Source organism: Protomyctophum parallelum (assembly GCF_964188405.1).
Source record: "Protomyctophum parallelum genome assembly, chromosome: 8".
NCBI classification, from domain to species: domain Eukaryota; kingdom Metazoa; phylum Chordata; class Actinopteri; order Myctophiformes; family Myctophidae; genus Protomyctophum; species Protomyctophum parallelum.
Genome location: NC_139703.1, coordinates 1,792,996 through 1,811,554, shown reverse-complemented (window position 1 = coordinate 1,811,554; position 18,559 = coordinate 1,792,996). Strand labels below are relative to the sequence as shown.

Here is an 18,559-nt window from a genome sequence, read left to right as displayed (position 1 = left end):
GCGTTGCGACAAACAGCGATTAACCAACAATCCCCCCCCAGCTGAAATGTGCCGTTATCAATTAGCTTAGAGTACATTAGTTTGGTGATCTGACATTTGCAACAGCCGTCCTGTATTTCTGTGACCCCGCTCAAATCAAAGAAACAAACAGATATTCAGAAATGGATTAAGAAAAAGTGAATTACTAGTTACTACTACCAATTATTTTACATTCGTTCAGCACGCCCCTCCATGATCAGATAAAGTCAAGACTCGAGTTCTATTTTATACAACGTCATCTCATCTTGTTTCGAGTGAGTTGGTGTGTGAATGGGTAATTCATTGTAATGCACATTGTAAAGCACTTTGGATGAAAATCTGACGTTTGCACGGGATCCAAACTACTGAAAATAGCAGATCTGATAGTGACGGTTCTTAAACATCTGTTTACTAATTTAGGTAATTTCTTTGATTATTTATTATTTATTTTATTTTATTTTATAAATGTTTGAATTTGTTTTCAACTCAAGAAAATGTGATTCTTCAGTGGCAATCTTTAGAAAATCTTTTAAAATAACTTAATAATTTAGCGAACAAAAAAAAACAACAATAGGGAATATTCTCTTGCGACCGCAACCCACAAATGGGTTCCCCGAACCACTGTTTGGGAAACGGTGCCCTCTAGAGGCTACAACTCCCGTTGACATTAGCATAAACTAAAGGACTCTGGCTGAGATGTGCATCGTGTATGTTTAGAGTGCATCAGCCACGATGGGAGGGGAGTAGCCGTTTCAGACTGGTTTAGTTGTCACTGCAACAGAGAGGCCACCGTTTGCAGAGCAAAGATCAATGGATTTCCCTGGGGACACGATGGTGGGGGGAGGGGTGTGGACTAGAGCCGGATCAATACTGTACATCATTGCCATCGGGCCTAAAGAATAGCAGATGTACAACCTCGAAGCGAGGCATGAAGCGACCCGCTTTGAGCTCGTCGATCCGAGTCTTCCGAGAGATCCACACGATTCCATTATTTTAACCATACATGTATTGCGATCTGGTTTCCATATTTTTGGGCATGTCATTGTAGGTGGGGGGGAAAAGAAATCCAACAATTTTCTAAACTTGAACTTCTTGAAGTACAGTATAGGTCCTGACTCCTGAGGTGGTCTTTAACCTCCTTAATCCAGGAAAGCGTCTGTGTAATTTGAAGACGTCTTTCAACAAAACGGTTAGGATTTAGATGGCGTTTTGAGGGTGAGAGGGATCTCGGTAATATGCGCCACGGTTCATTTAGCTGCCAATGATGGCTGCACTGGTCAGGCAGCTTAGCGTCTTTCAGTTAACAAATACCCCCATCGCCATATACTGCACGTCATCCACTCATGGATGGAGCGGTTTAACCCATTCTGACCCGAGATCAGATTCATACGAGGTTTCCGCCGGGGACACACTGGTCTGATGAACCCATTCTGACCTGAGATCAGATTCTAAAAATGTCAGTCGTTCTTCGATTTTTCAAAAATAGCAGACCTACAAGCTTGTATCGCGCCACTCGGTGGCGCGATATGAGCTTGTAGATCTGCTATTTTTCAATAGATAAAGCATAACATGATGCTAAAACCAAAATGGGTGCACGCCCAGAATGGGTTAAAACAGAAATTCAGAAAGCGGTGAGATTATCCTGAAAATATACCGTCATGGGACCCTCGTCGGCCCTGGCGAACGCGGAGTGAGATAAACGGGAGGTCGGAGGGAAATGCATCTTCGCCTCGCCGCAATTATTTCAAATGACTTAGCCAGGTATAGCGAGGAAAGCGGATGATGGTGTGTATGCCGATTGCATCACGGGACACGTGGTTGTTTAGGCCTCGTGTGTGCAACTGGGGGCAGTTCGCGAGGTCAGCCTTTTTATGGCTAAGCCCAAAGATTACTGGGCTTTGAACAAGACATAACCACCAGGCCCCGGATGCAGAGGGATACCGGCTCTGTTCTCCTCAGCGCCGCTCGGATGCTTCCTCTCCCTTTGATGTGCTCAAATCCCTGCGACAGGGTGAAAAGCAGCCTCGACCTCCGTCTCACCTCTCACAGTTAGTCATTCCAGAGCGGACCCCAGGTAGTTCTGGGAGACGCCTAGTTTTTTTTGTTTTGCAGCAGCAGCTGCGTTGGTGATTCTAATGATAAGAGGTCACATTTTGAATTATAGTGTCCTGCACTACAAGATGCCCAGCCCGCACAGGCTTTCAAGACACTCACAACATTAGCATACAATATACCAAGATACACTACAAACAGAATACATACAGTATAAACATAATTATTGTCCAAGAGCTGTGAGTTACGGATACATCGTTCTCCAAACGCAGCTGCCATGCCTTGACTTCTCTATGGATTTTCCTAAAACAAAAACTACCTTTAGTGAACAGCCAACTTAAAGACTTTTTTTTTGTCGCATCCCGAGTGTGAAATTGAAGCCATTTAACATCCAGACATCCAAAACCAATCTGGGTTATTATCCTGGATTTGTTCAAATAAACAAAACTTCTTCTAATGATTCATTACAAGTGAGACTGAAACAATAATGCCAGATGAGACAAAACACAATCTCATCACACGTCCAATTTAATTTGTTTATCCCATTCTGAACGGGCACCCATTTTGGTGTTAGCATCATGTTATGCTTTAGCTATTGAAAAATAGCAGATCTACAAGCTCATATCGCGCCACCGAGTGGCGCGATACGAGCTTGTAGGTCTGCTATTTTTGAAAAATCGAAGAACGACTGACATTTTTAGAATCTGATCTCAGGTCAGAATGGGTTGAGCAGACCAGTGTGTGTCCAGTGGAAACCTCGTATGAATCTGATCTCAGGTCAGAATGGGTAAAATCCAACGTGGTCCACCGTCCAAAAGTCATGAATACTAAAAAAACACTATTTTGCAGCAAGCTGAGGTGGTATATAGCAAGACTCAGGAGGGGGGGGGGGGGTCATCCTTCCTCCAACCATTCCTCCCTCCCTCTCCGCTACCCACTCTCCCATGCCAATAGGAACACCCATAGTCCCCACGAGGTCTCGGATTCCTTTGGGCTAACTGCAGGCAAGTGCAGGGAGGAGGGGGGGGGGGGGGGGTGACCGGCTTGAGGAAATTGTACCACTCCTCGTTTGCTTTCAAGTCCCCAAATTCCATGCACAAAATTGGTGAAGTCTGGGGCCCTGAGCTGGGAAAACAGCTAAGTCAATAGGCAGCAATGAATTCTTATTTACCCAGCTGGAGGGGGGAGGGGGATAATGGGACAAGACAGAAGAAGAAGAAGAAGGCCCCTGAAGTCACCCAGCTGGGACAGCAGGGCCAGTGGCCAAAACCACATTCTACTTCCTCCCTCCATCTGTCTGTCTGTCTGGTCGCTCCTCACATAGCTTTCTGCTGGATTCACAGGGCTAATCACAGACCAACAAAGACTGGCAAGTGTCTAAAACAGTGGTTCTCAAACGGTTTCATGTCAAAATGATATGAATTTGGCTGCGGACAGACCCACATAAACTCATAAAATACCCTATGGTTAAAATGATTGTGACGCTATTTGAGACCCATTTGAGTTATCACACTCAAACCTTTTCAGATTTTCACATCAAGGACCCCAAAATCAAATGTCTGCATGACATGGACCCCCAGAATAGAACCTATGTAAAAAAAATAACATTTGATATTAAAAAAAATAAAAAATTTATGAATGTGATGCTATATTACTTACTTTTGCTAGGGACCCCCTGCATCTATCTATCAAGAAAATAATGCATTGAAATTATTAACAAAAGAAGAGTTCAAATCCACAGGAGTGGAGGTAGAGAGACACAGAGAGAGAGACTTTTGGCCTTACGGTTTCTCCCAGGGAGGCGGCCAGCATGTGAGTGACAGGTGCCATGTGGGGCGGGGCCAGCGGCCCGGCGTCTCTGAGCAGGGACTTGGTGCAGTCGTAGGTGACGAAGAACGCAGCGGCTGAAACCAAGCAGAACCGCAGCCGTTAAAGGCCCATTAGTCAACCTGCATACAGCAATTAATATCTCTCACTGCCGCTGACAGGAGAGACGCAGAGGAGGTGAGTGACTGTGAAAGTGTGTGCGTGACTGCGTGTGCGACTGTGCGTGTTCCCTTTGCGTGTGCGTGTCCGTGTGTATGAGTGTGTGTGTGAGAGAGAGAGACTAGAAAAGTTGTGCGTGTCCCACACAAAGAGAAAGTCCTGACTCTACAGCAGGTAAAACAAAGGAGTGCAGCAACACACTGAATTTGAATTCATTAGCAAACTGCAGCAGAAGCTGCGTTACTCCGTTCAAAGACTGGGGCATTTAAGCTCAGCCTTTCTCCGACTCGCTGATGATATACAGTATAATTTCGTTGCAGTCGAGAGGAAACCACATAACTCCATTTTTATTTGTTTAGCGTGAATCAGTGCTATTGAACACCCTTTAAGTCTGTGTTGTTTCGAAAATATTGAACCAATGGAAAGTAGTAAAAAGTGCTTTGGACTCCACCACCTCTCTCCCTCTCATGGAAGTAATTAACAATAAATAAAGTCACAACACCAACTTTGAGGAGGCAGTAGTGCTTTGTTTAAAAAAAAAAAACGGTTTTCTTAATTTCCTGAGATTTTTATATTTTTCATTTTCTGAAAAATGAACATTTTGTAGTTAGGTGGTTTCCTCCCGACAGCAGAGATATAATACTGTACACATCATTCAAATTTAGCCGATGGCGATCATCAAAAATTCAAGATACACACCTTTCAGATAACACTATTTACTATAACTGCAATCTTGCATTGTTAAGTTGAGTCTCAAGTATTTTCCTTCCCCTTAAAAGAAAAATGACAAAATGCAAGTTATCCCCATTTTCTCATGCTACATCCATCAACATGAATATGCCTGTCAAAAAGCTAGCGACACAAAAGCCAATGGATGATCTAATAAAATGTATTGTCTCTGTCAGCTGAAAACCTCATACTGTCCAAAACTGTTAAAAAACAGCAAAAGTTGCAGATCTACAAGCTTGATAAGCTTCGCTTAAAACCACTTTTGATGCTTTTGTGTGAGGCTGCCTGTATAGTATGATCAAGTAGGGCGTTAATTCACAACACAAACAACAAAACACAACAAGTTAGAATATGGAGAGGAGAGGTTTCTGCCCGACAGCGCTCGGAGTCACCCCATAAATAATTAATATGAACAGTAGCAGCTCTGTGGACACAATGACATCCTCCGGAGGATTTACGACTCTGGCTCATTTTCCACTTTGAAAATGTTCACACCACAGTGACTTTTAAAGAATAAAACTGCTAGCTGGATCCCACAAACAAAGTCAATTACAGACGGTCTCCAAGTTCCTTATTAATGGCTTGTGACTGTTAGCACCACTGCAGTGAAACTAAACACAATAGTATAGTATGCTAATGCAGCTAGAAAAGTGCAGATCTCTGCCAGACCGGGTTGCGCTATACCCAGGGCTGTGGCAGCCACGGGGTGCGGCAGTCAGGACACGAGGAAGCTGCGGGGGGTAAATACATTTCATACGACAGGCGGTGCAACTTTTCCTATGGGCTGGAAAGAAAGCGCTTTTGGTGGTGGGCTTTATTAATTAATTATTAATTAAATTGGTTCATAATTCATATTAAATCAAATGGTTCACTAATAGCTAATCATGATGATAAATCGTTAGTGACTAAGCATCTTGAGTCATAAGCACAGCTTGAGTGAACTACAGTCCATTGCATGGTCATTGAAAGGTGGTAAATAATGTGAACTACAGTCCATTGCATGGGCATGGAGAGGTGGTAAATAATGAGTGAACTACAGTCCATTGCATGGGCATGGAGAGGTGGTAAATAATGAGTGAACTACAGTCCATTGCATGGGCATTGAGAGGTGGTAAATAATGAGTGAACTACAGTCCATTGCATGGGCATTGAGAGGTGGTAAATAATGCAGTCAGGAATCAGGATTCCAGTCCACAGGGAGGCGTACTGGATAGTGCAGTGGTTCTCCACCTTTTCAGGCCGTGACCCTGAAAATAATCACTTTTGAACTGGTGACGCCCCCTGATAAGCACTTGGAGAGTAGGAGTTGAGGTATTCAATTTAGTTTGACTTGGTTCCACAGATAAATATTGTAAAAATAGCTGATCTTTTTCTTCTTTCTTATATTATTTGACAATTTGGCCAATGGTTGACCAGTTTTTATAGCATCTTCTGTTGATTATACTTTAAAGTCTTAACGGTCCTTAATTGTCACCTCCCTGTCATCTGGGGACGCCCAAAAAGCATGTGGGGTCCCCCCTGGGGGTCGGTCCTGACCCACAAGGAGGGGCAAAACCCCTCAAATATTTGGAATCACCACTAGATGGCGCAGCGGTAGCGCTGGCAATGCTTTCTATGCAACACCTGAAACATGCACGGTCGCGCATACTGCATACATGCATACATGCATGCGCACACATGCACCCTGACATTCTGAATGAATATGTTACAAATTTCAGCTTTGATCCATTCATAAACATGAAAAATAAATGAGTCAATCAATATATGAGAGTAGAATATGATTTAAAAAAAATGTTTTGTACAGCATGATTTTTTTTAAGTAACCGGAAGTTACATCAACAGTCATCACTCCAATATGGCGGAGTTACTATGGGGGTTAATGGGAGTTTCACCTCCATGGTACCATCATTCCATGGGTAGAAGGAAGTTTCATGTGTTTGTTTTTCAGGAAGTGAACGCTTTCTAGTGTAGTGCAGTGTGGTGTTGAAGTATCCTACAGTAAATTGTGTATGGCTCCCCCTGTTGGGAAAGTTCATGTGTCAAGTTTGTGCTAGGTGTGAAACTTTTCCCACATTAGTCTAGTTTGTCAAATTGCCACTGCACACACAGAGGAAGTCGGTCTTGCCCGAAATGTCAACATGACATTACATTTTTTGAAGGATGCTAATTTGTGAGTTTATGGTAGGATCAGTACCAAATGGTCTTTAACTAAATCAGCGCCGGGATTTCTTTCAAAATAGCAGCTCGGGGTGCCGTGAAGATATGTCAGCTTTTACTCTGAAAGCCCCCCCCTTCCGTTCCATACAAAAACCGGGAGAAATAATGTTGCTTGCTTACCTCGCTATGATTACGATAAAGTCGCTAGATGAGCCCTCGTGTTCATATTTTAAACGAGAGGCATGGTGAAGTCAGAAATGAAGAGCTTAGTATATCCATCTGGTCAAAACCACGGAGATACGAGCCTTTCTTTCTGAGTGGTAAACAGGGAAGTGAACGGCAGCGCACATGCGCGAACAGCAAGGAGTATGGTGCAGGAATATATATCTTTCGTTTGAGATCAACGAAAATACGTTAGGACCGATCCATCGGTTGGATTAGCTAGGACATACGGTCTAAATGGGTTAAGGACCAGGTCTTTCTTATGGATGTGCGATTACACAGCTGTAAGTACCAAACGATTGTGGTGCTGATAATAGAAATGTTGAACACATCCATTTTACAAAAAGCTGATGATGGCTTACCATTCGGGAAGGAACCTATGGCAGCAGACGGGACACCGGCGTAGATTCCCCGGAAGCCTCCGGCCTTGTAGAAGCCCTGCTGGCTCTGCAGTCTGGTCTTAAAGGTGTCCAGCGGAAACAGGGTCAGGTCTACACACATCCCTGCACAGCCCCCTGCCTGGTGGGACATGGAATCATCATCATCACACATACCTGCACAGCCCTTTGCCTAGCCCTCCAAGCAGAACCCAAATGCTACTGAAGTTTCTGACATTTGTTCGACCCAGTGCATTGGGTCCTGTTCCACGTCGTCCATGCCACCTGATTAAAACATTTACTGGCTCATGTTTACATGTTAAAACGCCTCCCCGCGCTCTTTGACGATATTCTTCAGTATGAGGCTTTCTGAATATGTAAAGTATAAGTACACATACATACCTTTGCGAATATCTCCTGTGGCGCGGAAGCCGTTAAGTATTTTTAATATATGTTTGCCCGATTTGGAAGCTTGGATTCTTCTTTTCCTTCCTTGTTTATTGACACCTCATTGTACCGCCTATCTGGCTAGCTAGTGGCGCTATAGCTATGACACAGCAGATCAGAGGCAGGGACGTAGCCTCACAAGCCAACCGCACACCGGGAGGCGGTACAATAAACGGTAAACAAACAAGAAGAAATAAAGCGACCAAATCGGTCAAACAAAGATTAAAAATACTTAACGGCTTCCGCGCCACAGGAGATATTCGCAGCTGGATGTATAGCTACTTAAAGTTACCGAATTCAGAATAACTCAAGGAAAATAATGGCGTCACATGCCGCGGGTCCTATTTTAGAGAGAATCTCCACATCCGCAAATAGGAATTTCCATACGAAAATACAGTAGTGAGCAGGGACCCAACGTAAAACTCAACAAAATATCAAAAAAGTTTTACGTAGGGTCCCGAAAGGGGCTACCCTTTGCCTAGGCTAGGACATGGAATCAGACATCACCACACACAGAATCGTTAATAACCTCCTATTCTGTAGAGATGTACCTACCGATACCATAACGTCTAACCTCGTCTCTAATTCCCAGCGTCCCTCTCAATTCAATCCCTAAACCCAATTAAGTACAAAATAGCACTTTTTTCCCCAAACACCATTAGAGGCATATAGTATAAAGGGGGTACTTATTCTGTAAACATTCATGCACACATAACACAGTTACAGCTTGCAATATTAAGTGCACCCTAACCCTAACCCTGACTACTGTGAACACTAAAATTCTTTACTAGGACATTGGAATGAAATAACCTGAGGTGTCATTTTCGAGGGGGGCCTATATAGAAGTTAGAACAATGATAAAACATACACATTCAGACAAAATAGTTAAAGGTATATTCAGTGATTTCACTCAAAAAACCTTAGGTTTCGTTTTTGGCTGTGGGACCCAGCCTTTCATCCAATCAGGATAGAGAGTCAAAAACGAAACCTAAGGTTTTTTGACCCACAGGGGTTAACTGGGGACAGGGAGGAACTCCTTATATGGTCAGCACACTATAGTAGGGAGGATTATCACAACAAAACAAAAAAATAAGTGATATTTGAATTAAGTGAAATCACTGAATATACCTTTAAGACAAAACAAAACAATTACAACAACCACATCAAACACACATCGAGTCTAACTTTTATTTTCTGTAAGAATCAATACAAATATATGTATGATAGTCCGAGGCTAGTAGTAGGTCTACTGTACTATATAGTGTACAGTACATGGTTCTCGAAGTGTGGTCCGGGGACCCCAAGCTAAATCATCGAAAGTTAAACCAAATGGACCAAACTGTCATTGTACAAATGGAACCAAATGGACCCCTAAGGGTACACTCAGAGTTAAATTAACACTGAGAATGTTACAGTGTAGACTGAGGTTCCATTTATGTTATCAAATGGGGGTCTAAACTGATGAACATCATTGTGGTCATTAAACGAGCACACCATCCCCTCGCATATCTGTTAAAATTGGGCCAATAAAAGCCAATAAAAATGTACAGTATACATTTTGGGGATCCTCGACATGAATAGGTTTCTAAACACCTGCAGTGCAGTACAGTACAGTATTAGGTGTGGAAAAACGACACAACAGAAAATAACACTACAGTTTAAGCTATTGTGGTGGGATAAAAAAAGTACTAATAAGTCGAAAGGATTCAAAAAGATAAAGCTGCAACATTACCAGCAGAGACGCAGTGAACTCTTGCCTGTCCATGTCGTGTCGTGTTGCTGTGTGTGCTCTCTGTCACTGTCAGGCTGTGCACTGTGTTGGATGGAGCAAATCAAAACATGCCGTTCAAGGGCGCCGCCATCTTTACACAAACACACACGCAGACACTTCCGCAGTGAGATCACGTGATCACATGCATGCAGTGTGATTCGCTGGTTGGTTTTCTAAGAGACGGCACTTGTTTGGGTCTTAGAGGTTTGGGTACGTACACTGTACTATGATTATGATAATATCACATATTTATATTTGGTTGATGAGTCTAGACTCTAGACTAGACGATTGCATAAATCATGAGTGGGTCAATTGATTGATTGATTGATTGAAAATGGTATTAGTTTGTAGTTTGTATCAGTTCAATGAAAGTACAGATCAATACAAAATCTGCTAGAGGATAAAGCACAGTACTAAATTACTATTAAGACTTGTTTACATAAGGGTCCTCCATTTTCAATTAATCAGAAATTATACTTTTATACAAAGATGGGTTGAAAGTGGGTGACGTCATCCTTTAAGTACAGTATAAAAGTAGCAATATCACAATGTAGAAATTATACTATATTACATTTACAAGTATTCAAAATGTTACTTGAGTAAAAGTAGTCTGACATAAAAAGTACCAAAAGTTAAAGAAAAAATACAATACAATTATGCAGAATATCCCTTTCCACAGGTTTTACAAGTTTTCAAAATGTGTCAAAATCTTATTGGTTAATGTATGTTTTGTAATAATAATCTAAATCCACAAAATACATGCTCGTTAATAGCGTTGAGTTAAAAAAAAGTGCACTATTTCCTATGAGATGCAATAGCGCAGTAGAAGTATAAAGCACAAATACTCAAGTAAAAGTACCTATATACCTGAGTAAATGTACGTCTCCAGCAGCGGTGCTCAGGTGAGCAGCAGTGTGTTCCTTGGCCGTGACCCAGGGGGAGGGGCTGGGTTATTTATGGGCTCCTGTCAGCCCAGGCAGAGGCTCCTATTAAGGGGGGAGCAGGTAGACAGGCCACCACCTCTTTATACTCAGCAGCACCAGACCCAATGATGTCTGGGCCGAGTGCGCCCGCTTTGAGACCCGCTGCCCGCCATCCGTCTTGTTGAAGCGCACGTGTCTCGGAGGGATCCCGTTGGACGAGCTATAGTAGGGCCCCAGCTGTGGCAAGACTATGGGCCGCTCGTCTGTTGGTGTGTGTGTGTGTGTGTGTGTGTGTGTGTGTGTGTGTGTGTGTGTGTGTGTGTGTGTGTGTGTGTGTGTGTGTGTGTGTGTGTGTGTGTGTGTGTGTGTGTGTGTGTGTGTGTGTGTGTGTGTGTGTGTGTGTGACGTGTGTGTGTGCTGTTGTGGAGCTGTAATTGGCCCGGGCGCAGCATCAGGAGGAGTGGTATTCACAGACAGTATATCAGCTCTCTTCTCCTGGTGTCCTCCTGATATGGTGCTCTTCAGCAGCACATGCTATGTGAGTCTTAACCCATTCTGACCTGAGATCAGATTCATACGAGGCTTCCGCCGGACACACACTGGTCTGATGATGAACCCATTCTGACCTGAGATCAGATTCTAAAAATGTCAGTCGCTCTTCGATTTTTCAAAAATAGCAGACCTACAAGCTCGATATGAGCTTGTAGATCGGTCAGAACGGTCAGAATGGGTTAACCTATGGGTCGGGACCCCCAGGGGTACTATGAATAAGGGGGGGGGGTCCCCCAGATGACAGTGATGTGACAATTTAAGGATTTTAAGACTGTTTTCATAAATAAACAAATAAAGAAAGAAAGGGAAAAAAACCCATTAGCAATAATGGTATTTTTGGCCAAACACTGGCCAAATTGTCAAATAATAATTTATAAGAAAGAGGCAAACATTTTGAAAATAGCAGATCTACAAGCTCACAACCCCTGGATTGGCTATTTTCACAATGTTTATCTGTGGAACCGGAATGCCTCAATATATAGCCTTGGTAACCAGGCTTTTATTTTCATTCACATTCCGCTACATTCCAAGTGCTTTACGCCTTTTATTGGCTTTTGAAGGGACAGACAGTAGGCTGACAGGAAACGGGAGAGAGATGGGGGATGATATGCAGTAAAGGCCGTATCGGGCTCGGGAGTCAAACCCGCGGCACACTGCGACTGGATTACCAGTCGGGTGCCCAGACGGTTACGCCACCGCCTGGGCTATTCCAAGTGTTTTTAAAAATATATGTTAGACCTATTATAGTGACACCAGAAAAGTACAATTCCCTATACGTTGCCCTATCCTTCTAATCAGAAACTATAAGGTTGGCTTCTCATCTGTGTACATTTGTGTGTGTGCCTTGAACTTGTTGACATTGTGATTGTCGTAGAAATGTATCATGATTGTGAAATAATCTGTTTAATAATTTTGTCGAATTCAAAATATTTGTATTGTTTATACCTTTGTTGCGTTGCAACACCGAAAAATACACGATTGCCTTTTTAGACATGACTCAGGGACATTAGGAACCTTATGCAACAGATGGTGTGCGTGTGTGACATCTAGTGGCTGGATAAGAAAGTCTTGCCGAGCCATGAGGCCCACAGGGCATGGGCCTATCTCCTCTTTCTGTAGCGTGAGGCAGCTTGATGTACTGTACAAGTACACCCCCAGAGAGATGATGTGTAAGTACACCCCCTGGACAATGGACATGATGTACAAGTACACCCCCTGGACATGACACTATAGTATATGTCGCAGGGACTGGATAATTGTCTCCATACTGTATAGCACCTTTCAGGCTAACGATCGCGAAGATGCCGTTCTCGCCAGCAAACGACACCGCTGTGTCGATGATGCGCTATCTGAATAACACTCGAGAGTGTTCATTTACCCCGTCTAAAGGTCAATGAGAAGCACCCGGAGTCTGGGCAGATTTGCAGGGAGCACCATTGATGTTGACCCGCTCAGAGTATGATCTCAGAGATAAAAGCGAGAGGGGAACTTATTCACCGTCAGCCCTCAGAGTCAGCAAAGGGCAATTCTAACCCCGCAGGCTGTCTTTGAAAAACCGAAGGGCGAAGCATGGGAGGATTATAAGCCACAAGGAAGAAGGGAGTTAGGGAGACCGTGGAAGTCTGGAAGAACTCCAAAACTAGTGCCAACGGCAATGAGGTTTGTAGTAATAAATTGCAAAGCCATCGTCTGATGGCAAACATTTGGCTCTCCTACGTGTGTGTGTGTGTGTGTGTGTGTGTGTGTGTGTGTGTGTGTGTGTGTGTGTGGCAACAGCTACAGTGAACTCTGAAAGGGTCATTTCACTTAATTGCCCATGCAGGTGAGAGGTAGTACAGAGTTCCACACAAAGTTTTAGGCAGTTTATGGTGCGTATGCATGTGCACTTGCGTGTGTGCCCAGTGCCCCATGTGTACAGTATGCGTGTCTGTCTCCACAGTGACACCATTTGTTTGAAATAAAATTTAATCGTCACAGGTTTAGAGATCAAGTTTCTTTCAAGGCAATTAGTGAAAGCACCATCTGTAATGGTCATTGTTTTGAGCACAGAGAAACACACACACACACACACACACACGCACACACACACACACACACACACACACACACACACACACACACACAGGTCGGCACACGGTACTAGCCGATATGCAGCTTTATTATTCATGAATCATGAGACAGGGTCAGTCAAGCTGCGCGGTATGAACTTAAGCCGAACATAACTTCTGCACATTAGCCGACCAAACATTTGCATCATCCGGACACTTGCAACAGCAGGGGAATGAAGTGCTACAGTATATACTACGACATGAGCATCTCTCGTGCTGAACCCTGTGCTGTTGCTGCTGTAGCTGTTTATGCACAAACAGACAGGACAATAGTACAATAAGCGTATGTGGAAGGGAGGCGGAGTGGGAGGTAAAGGACGAGGTTAGGAAGAGAGCAGGGCAGAGGTACGGCAGTAAATGGTGTTGGGGGTGAGAGCGGTCATGGATAAATTGAGCTGGGCGGGGTGGCGTTAGGGAGAAAAGAAGCGAATAAAAGAACATTCATTATAAATTCACTGAATCGACAATCTGTCAGCCTGTAACGTGGTCGCGGCTGCCGTCCGTGGTAGCGCGTGTACCTCCGCTGCGCCATATCGACTCGCGTCACGCCTGAACTTCCTCTCGCTCCTTATCACCTTTTGGTTGCCAGCATATCACTCCCTCGCCTCCCATCTGCCACCACGAGAGCTGCTCTTTGCTCCGCCGCGAGTGCCTTCCAAGACCATGTCATCATCATACCCTCTTCCTCTTCCCCCTTCTCGCCTGCCCTGCCCTCTCATCCCTGCCAGGTCACCATGTGAAATATGATCTGCCTGTAGCATATTGATCCCTCGCTTTGCTCTTGCCTAAATATAGATGGATCACAGTCGAGGCAAAAGCACTCCTGGCTGACCAGGTCCTGGCCACCTCCTCGTCCTCCTCTTTGTCAGTGCCACTGGCCATCTGGGTCAACATTGATTGCTATGATGAACTTCACCGGGAGGGACAATTCTGATGGATTCTCTGCCCCCTTCTGTGGGGCTGTTGTTGTTGTTGGCTGTTGTTGGTGGTAGTAAGAACGGGTATTGTGAAGGAAGTAGTGTCACCCAGGCTGAGCTGTGATGGTCATCGATTTACTTTCACGGACATGCCCATCGGCTCGACAATATGAGCCCCACCTGTCCTGACCTCCCTCTCTCTCTACTATACCTGACCTGTACACCCACGGCTACATGGCCGCTGGAGAAGTTTGGGCTGGGCCCCGAGGTCCAAAAGGGCCCTTCTACAGAGGCACTCCCAAAAGCATCTTGACTGGTTGTATGCATCATTGTCTTGTACATTGGTAGGCTTACCCCTGAGAGCATCACCCTGATGGGTTGCATCACTGGCTGGCATGGGATTGTGAACTGTGAACCAGAACAAAGACATTTTCCTCTTATGTACCACTACACGAGATGTAAAGCCCACACCACACCAGTTGCAACTCCTTGGGACAAAACCGTTTTAAGGTCAACCATACAGTTTACCTTAAAACGGTTTTGTGCAACGGTTTTGTACACCAATGCAACTTTGAGTTGCATTGGTGTGGTTTACCTTAAAACGGTTTTGTGGTTTTGGCGTAACAATGAAGAGAAATCTTGAACCTTGCCTCCCCTCTACAGTATGTTGAAACAACAATCTCCACCTAAAGCCACAGATGGAATTTTGGTTTCTCCTGGGAAATCGTCAATGCTTTTGTAGCTGAAGGCAATTAGCCGGCATTTCTGTTCACTCTGTCCACAGAAAGATGTTGTCACTGAGATCCAAGACCTAACAGGTTGAAACAAGGTGAGAGCACGGCCCAAACAACAATACGTCACAGAGCGGTGCAAAGGCTTTGCAGCTTCCTGCACTGTTTGATAAATCGTTTCTTCCAATCGTAACTTGCTATTGCTACAGACAACATCACCATTCTGCCTCAGTGATTCACAAGAGTATTTTTTTTTATTTTTTTGGTGTCTACAATGTAGGTATCTACAGTAGGCCTACCTATTTGCCCCGTTGGACCCATGGCAATTTGCAAACAATCCAAAACAGAGCTATCAACGATAATATTGCCTGTGATGTGACAATAAAGCTGATTCTCTGCTTTGTGGGGGGGGGGGGGGGGGGTGTTGGGGGGTACTACCTGTCAATGGGGAGTGTTGGCTGATGAATGAATATCAACATCCTAATCCATTATGACAGGCAATTCCTCCTGTCAAAATATGACCCCCCCAGTCAAAAACCACTTTGTTTGAAATAGACACTCATGCTTTCCAAGGTGTGATTTGGGGTCCTGAGGATGAATACAAAATGAATATCAACATCTTAAAACCAAAATGTTGAATTGTGGGTTTGAGCTCACATGCCCTTTTGATGTAAATCAAAAGGAGGGGGTAACTATATGTCCTCCCAGAGAGCCATGGATCTCTGCATGGATCTATTCCATGTGCACCGGTCGATCGAGCACATGCACGTGACAAAAGAGAAACAGGGCGCGCGTGCGTGCGTGCGTGCGTGCGTGCGTGCGTGCGTGCGTGCGTGCATGCTTGTATTTCTATGCTTGCGAGGGCCAAGTGTCCCCACAAGTAGGGCTATAGTCACATGTTTGAGTGGTGCAACCACTCCAAGGAACAGCTACAGTATGTCCCTATGTTTAGAGTACCAACAGGGGGCACTGTTGCACCACTCACTTCAGACCGGTCTGATTTTAAATATACATTGCCAGGACCAGTTTTCCTGGTCCTCACAAAAAGGAATGGTATGTCTTTATGGTTAAAATAATTTTCGGAGCAAGGCTTACAGTACAATATAGGATAATAATTCCGGATGGGGGTTTAGTTAGAGAGTTAAAGTTTAGGGGTTACAGTTATTACCGGTAGGCCTACTTTACTTATGCCTATCGCTCCTTTTCATGGAGCATAGGCCGTTGACTCCAGTCCGCCAGAGTCCTCTATCCTGGGCCTTCTTTTCCAGCAGTTTCCATGTCAGGCCACACTGCTTGATGTCAGTCTCAAGGTCCCTGCGCCAGGTGTTCTTCGACCTCCCTCTCTTTCTTGTGCCTTGCGGGTTCCATCTAAGGGCTTGTCTTGTGATCCGGAGCTTCCGGAGTGTGTGGCTGATCAAGGTTCAAGGTTCAAGGTTGTCTTTATTGGTCTCCCTAGGGAGAAATTTGTCTTGGAGACAGAGTCACAGCTGCTATACAAAAAACATATACACATAATACAAAACTGAGATATTGCACACATTCCCTTGGTAAAGTGCAACTAGTCAATAAAGTGCATTCGGCAATCTCTGATTGAGCATTTTGATTGACAGGGGAACAAAAGAGTGTTTAAATCTATTATACACATACCGTGGAGTTCTATATCTCCTACTGGATGGCATTAGCTCATATTCTCGGTACAACACATGCAAAGGGTCAGATACAATATTCCGAGCTTTTCTCCATCCCCACCTTCTTCTCTTACTCTCCTCTTCCACTGGCGGCAGACCCGCTCTCTGCCAGAGGTCGTTATTGCTGATGGTGTCTGGCCAACGGATGGACGGTCAGGTGTTGATGAATGAATTGTTGTCCTCCACGTCTCTGATCTGCATAATAGTACTGGCTTGACGTTTGAGTCTGAGCTGGTTAGGGTTATACTATATATACTGTAGAGATTTATTATAGAGTTTGAGTGCCGGTATTGTTGTGCATGGGGAAATAGCAGATCTATAAAGCTCCTAATGCGTCGCAGCGTGATGTGTTGTGACCTTGCTGTGAGCTTTTAGCCGGCTTTAGTGTTATAGGGTAAACATTTTCATTTTTTTTAAATGGCATTCATAAAATTGGCATCCTATGATGATGTCCTAGTAGTCTAATATAAATGTGCGTGCGTGCGTGCGTGCGTGCGCGCGCTAGCCTCACCAGGGCATCTCTTTCATTGACTCTGTAGGTCAATGAAGATGGAAGGGCTGCGTTACAGTGAAATATGCACAAACATGTCTGGCAATCTGATCCTATCAGTTGCGGCTGGATGTGGAAGCCTTATAGAAATGCAATAGATCTCCTCTCAGAGGAGCTCTCACAGCGACATTTGATTCATATCCCTTCATAAAGCGACTCATCATTCAGCACTATGACGTCAACACCAAGACACATAACGGACACGTGAGTCTCACGGGAGAGCCCTGATAAATCGTATAGTCTTGTAGCATATAACATTTTGGTCAAATATATCAGATATATCTAATTCTATCACTCTCCACTTAACACTGCTGCTTCATTGTGCCTTATTAAATATTCCATACACCTGCTTGTGTCTATTGAGCCAGGGTGTGTGCACATCTGGCTTCTTCCAGTTCATTGTTATCATTTTATGAGGAATAATTTAAAGCACTGTTTCCTAAACAGTGAGTCGGGACCCTTCTTTGGGTGGTAGACCAATTTCTATGGGTCACAAGTAAATATCTCCTCTTCTCCTCTTATTTTCTCAGTTTCCTACATTTACAAATATATATTAGGCCTATTTATCACAAAGAATCGCTGTGACAATTACAACATATTTCATAACAAGTATTTCTTGAAGAAAATGAAAAGATATTGCCTAATAATTTGCATAAATATCTAATTGCAGATCTACAAGTTCACATGACACATGACACATGGTGGATTTGTATTAAACAAAAACTTTGCAAATAGAACGAGAGGATAATTCAAGCTTTCCGTACAGCTGCAATGAGTTTAACGTCGGCGTAGGTATTAAAGATGCCTGGGTTGTGAGGAAGCTGCTGTTCCTCTCCAAATGTCACACTGCATGGTCAGATCATCAGACAGGTTTGTCCCTGGAGTGGACAGGCAGTGTTGGCGTCCAGAATGGACCTGAACTGGACTCTCTTTCCACTGTGGTTCAACGTAGTTGTTAGGATGGGTTCAGCTCTCGGCTGTTCGATCCTCTCTGGCCCTGATCATATAAAAGAGTTGCCATTTCATTTCTCAGTTCTGACCCTTACATTTTTCCTTCATCGTCTGAATCTTCTGCTGCACTTCCTCCCTCGACCTCAATGATGCAATTCTAGCCCCCTTTTCCTCGTGCAGAAACCTGATGCCGCTTCTTAAATTGTTCATTAACGCACCTCTGTTTATGGGTCTGGATGTGTTCTTCTATCATAGTTGGTAGTATGAAGTGCTTCATTTTGTCAGTAACTCTTGGACCTTTGTGTGAAGTGCGGCTTGAAGAGATGAAGAGATGTCCTTACAAAGAGGACTGAGGACACTGTGGAGAGAGAGGAGGACAT

The 18,559-nt window shown here is 44.0% G+C and overlaps 1 protein-coding gene across 1 annotated transcript in view; it reads right to left on the bottom strand.

The window, feature by feature from the left end:
• slc25a26 (solute carrier family 25 member 26) overlaps nt 1-9,838 on the bottom strand; it is a gene marked incomplete at its 3' end in the record, with an annotated part of 43,509 nt that extends 33,671 nt beyond the window's left edge. Inside the window, exons 1-3 of the mRNA XM_083772251.1 lie at nt 9,721-9,838; nt 7,527-7,683; nt 3,856-3,974 (exon numbers count right to left, since the gene is read on the bottom strand). Coding sequence (XP_083628377.1) covers nt 3,856-3,974; nt 7,527-7,683; nt 9,721-9,753 — 309 coding nt within the window. The 5' untranslated portion in view covers nt 9,754-9,838. The remainder of the gene's footprint in view (nt 1-3,855; nt 3,975-7,526; nt 7,684-9,720) is intronic.
• Nucleotides 9,839-18,559: the final 8,721 nt, after the last annotated feature.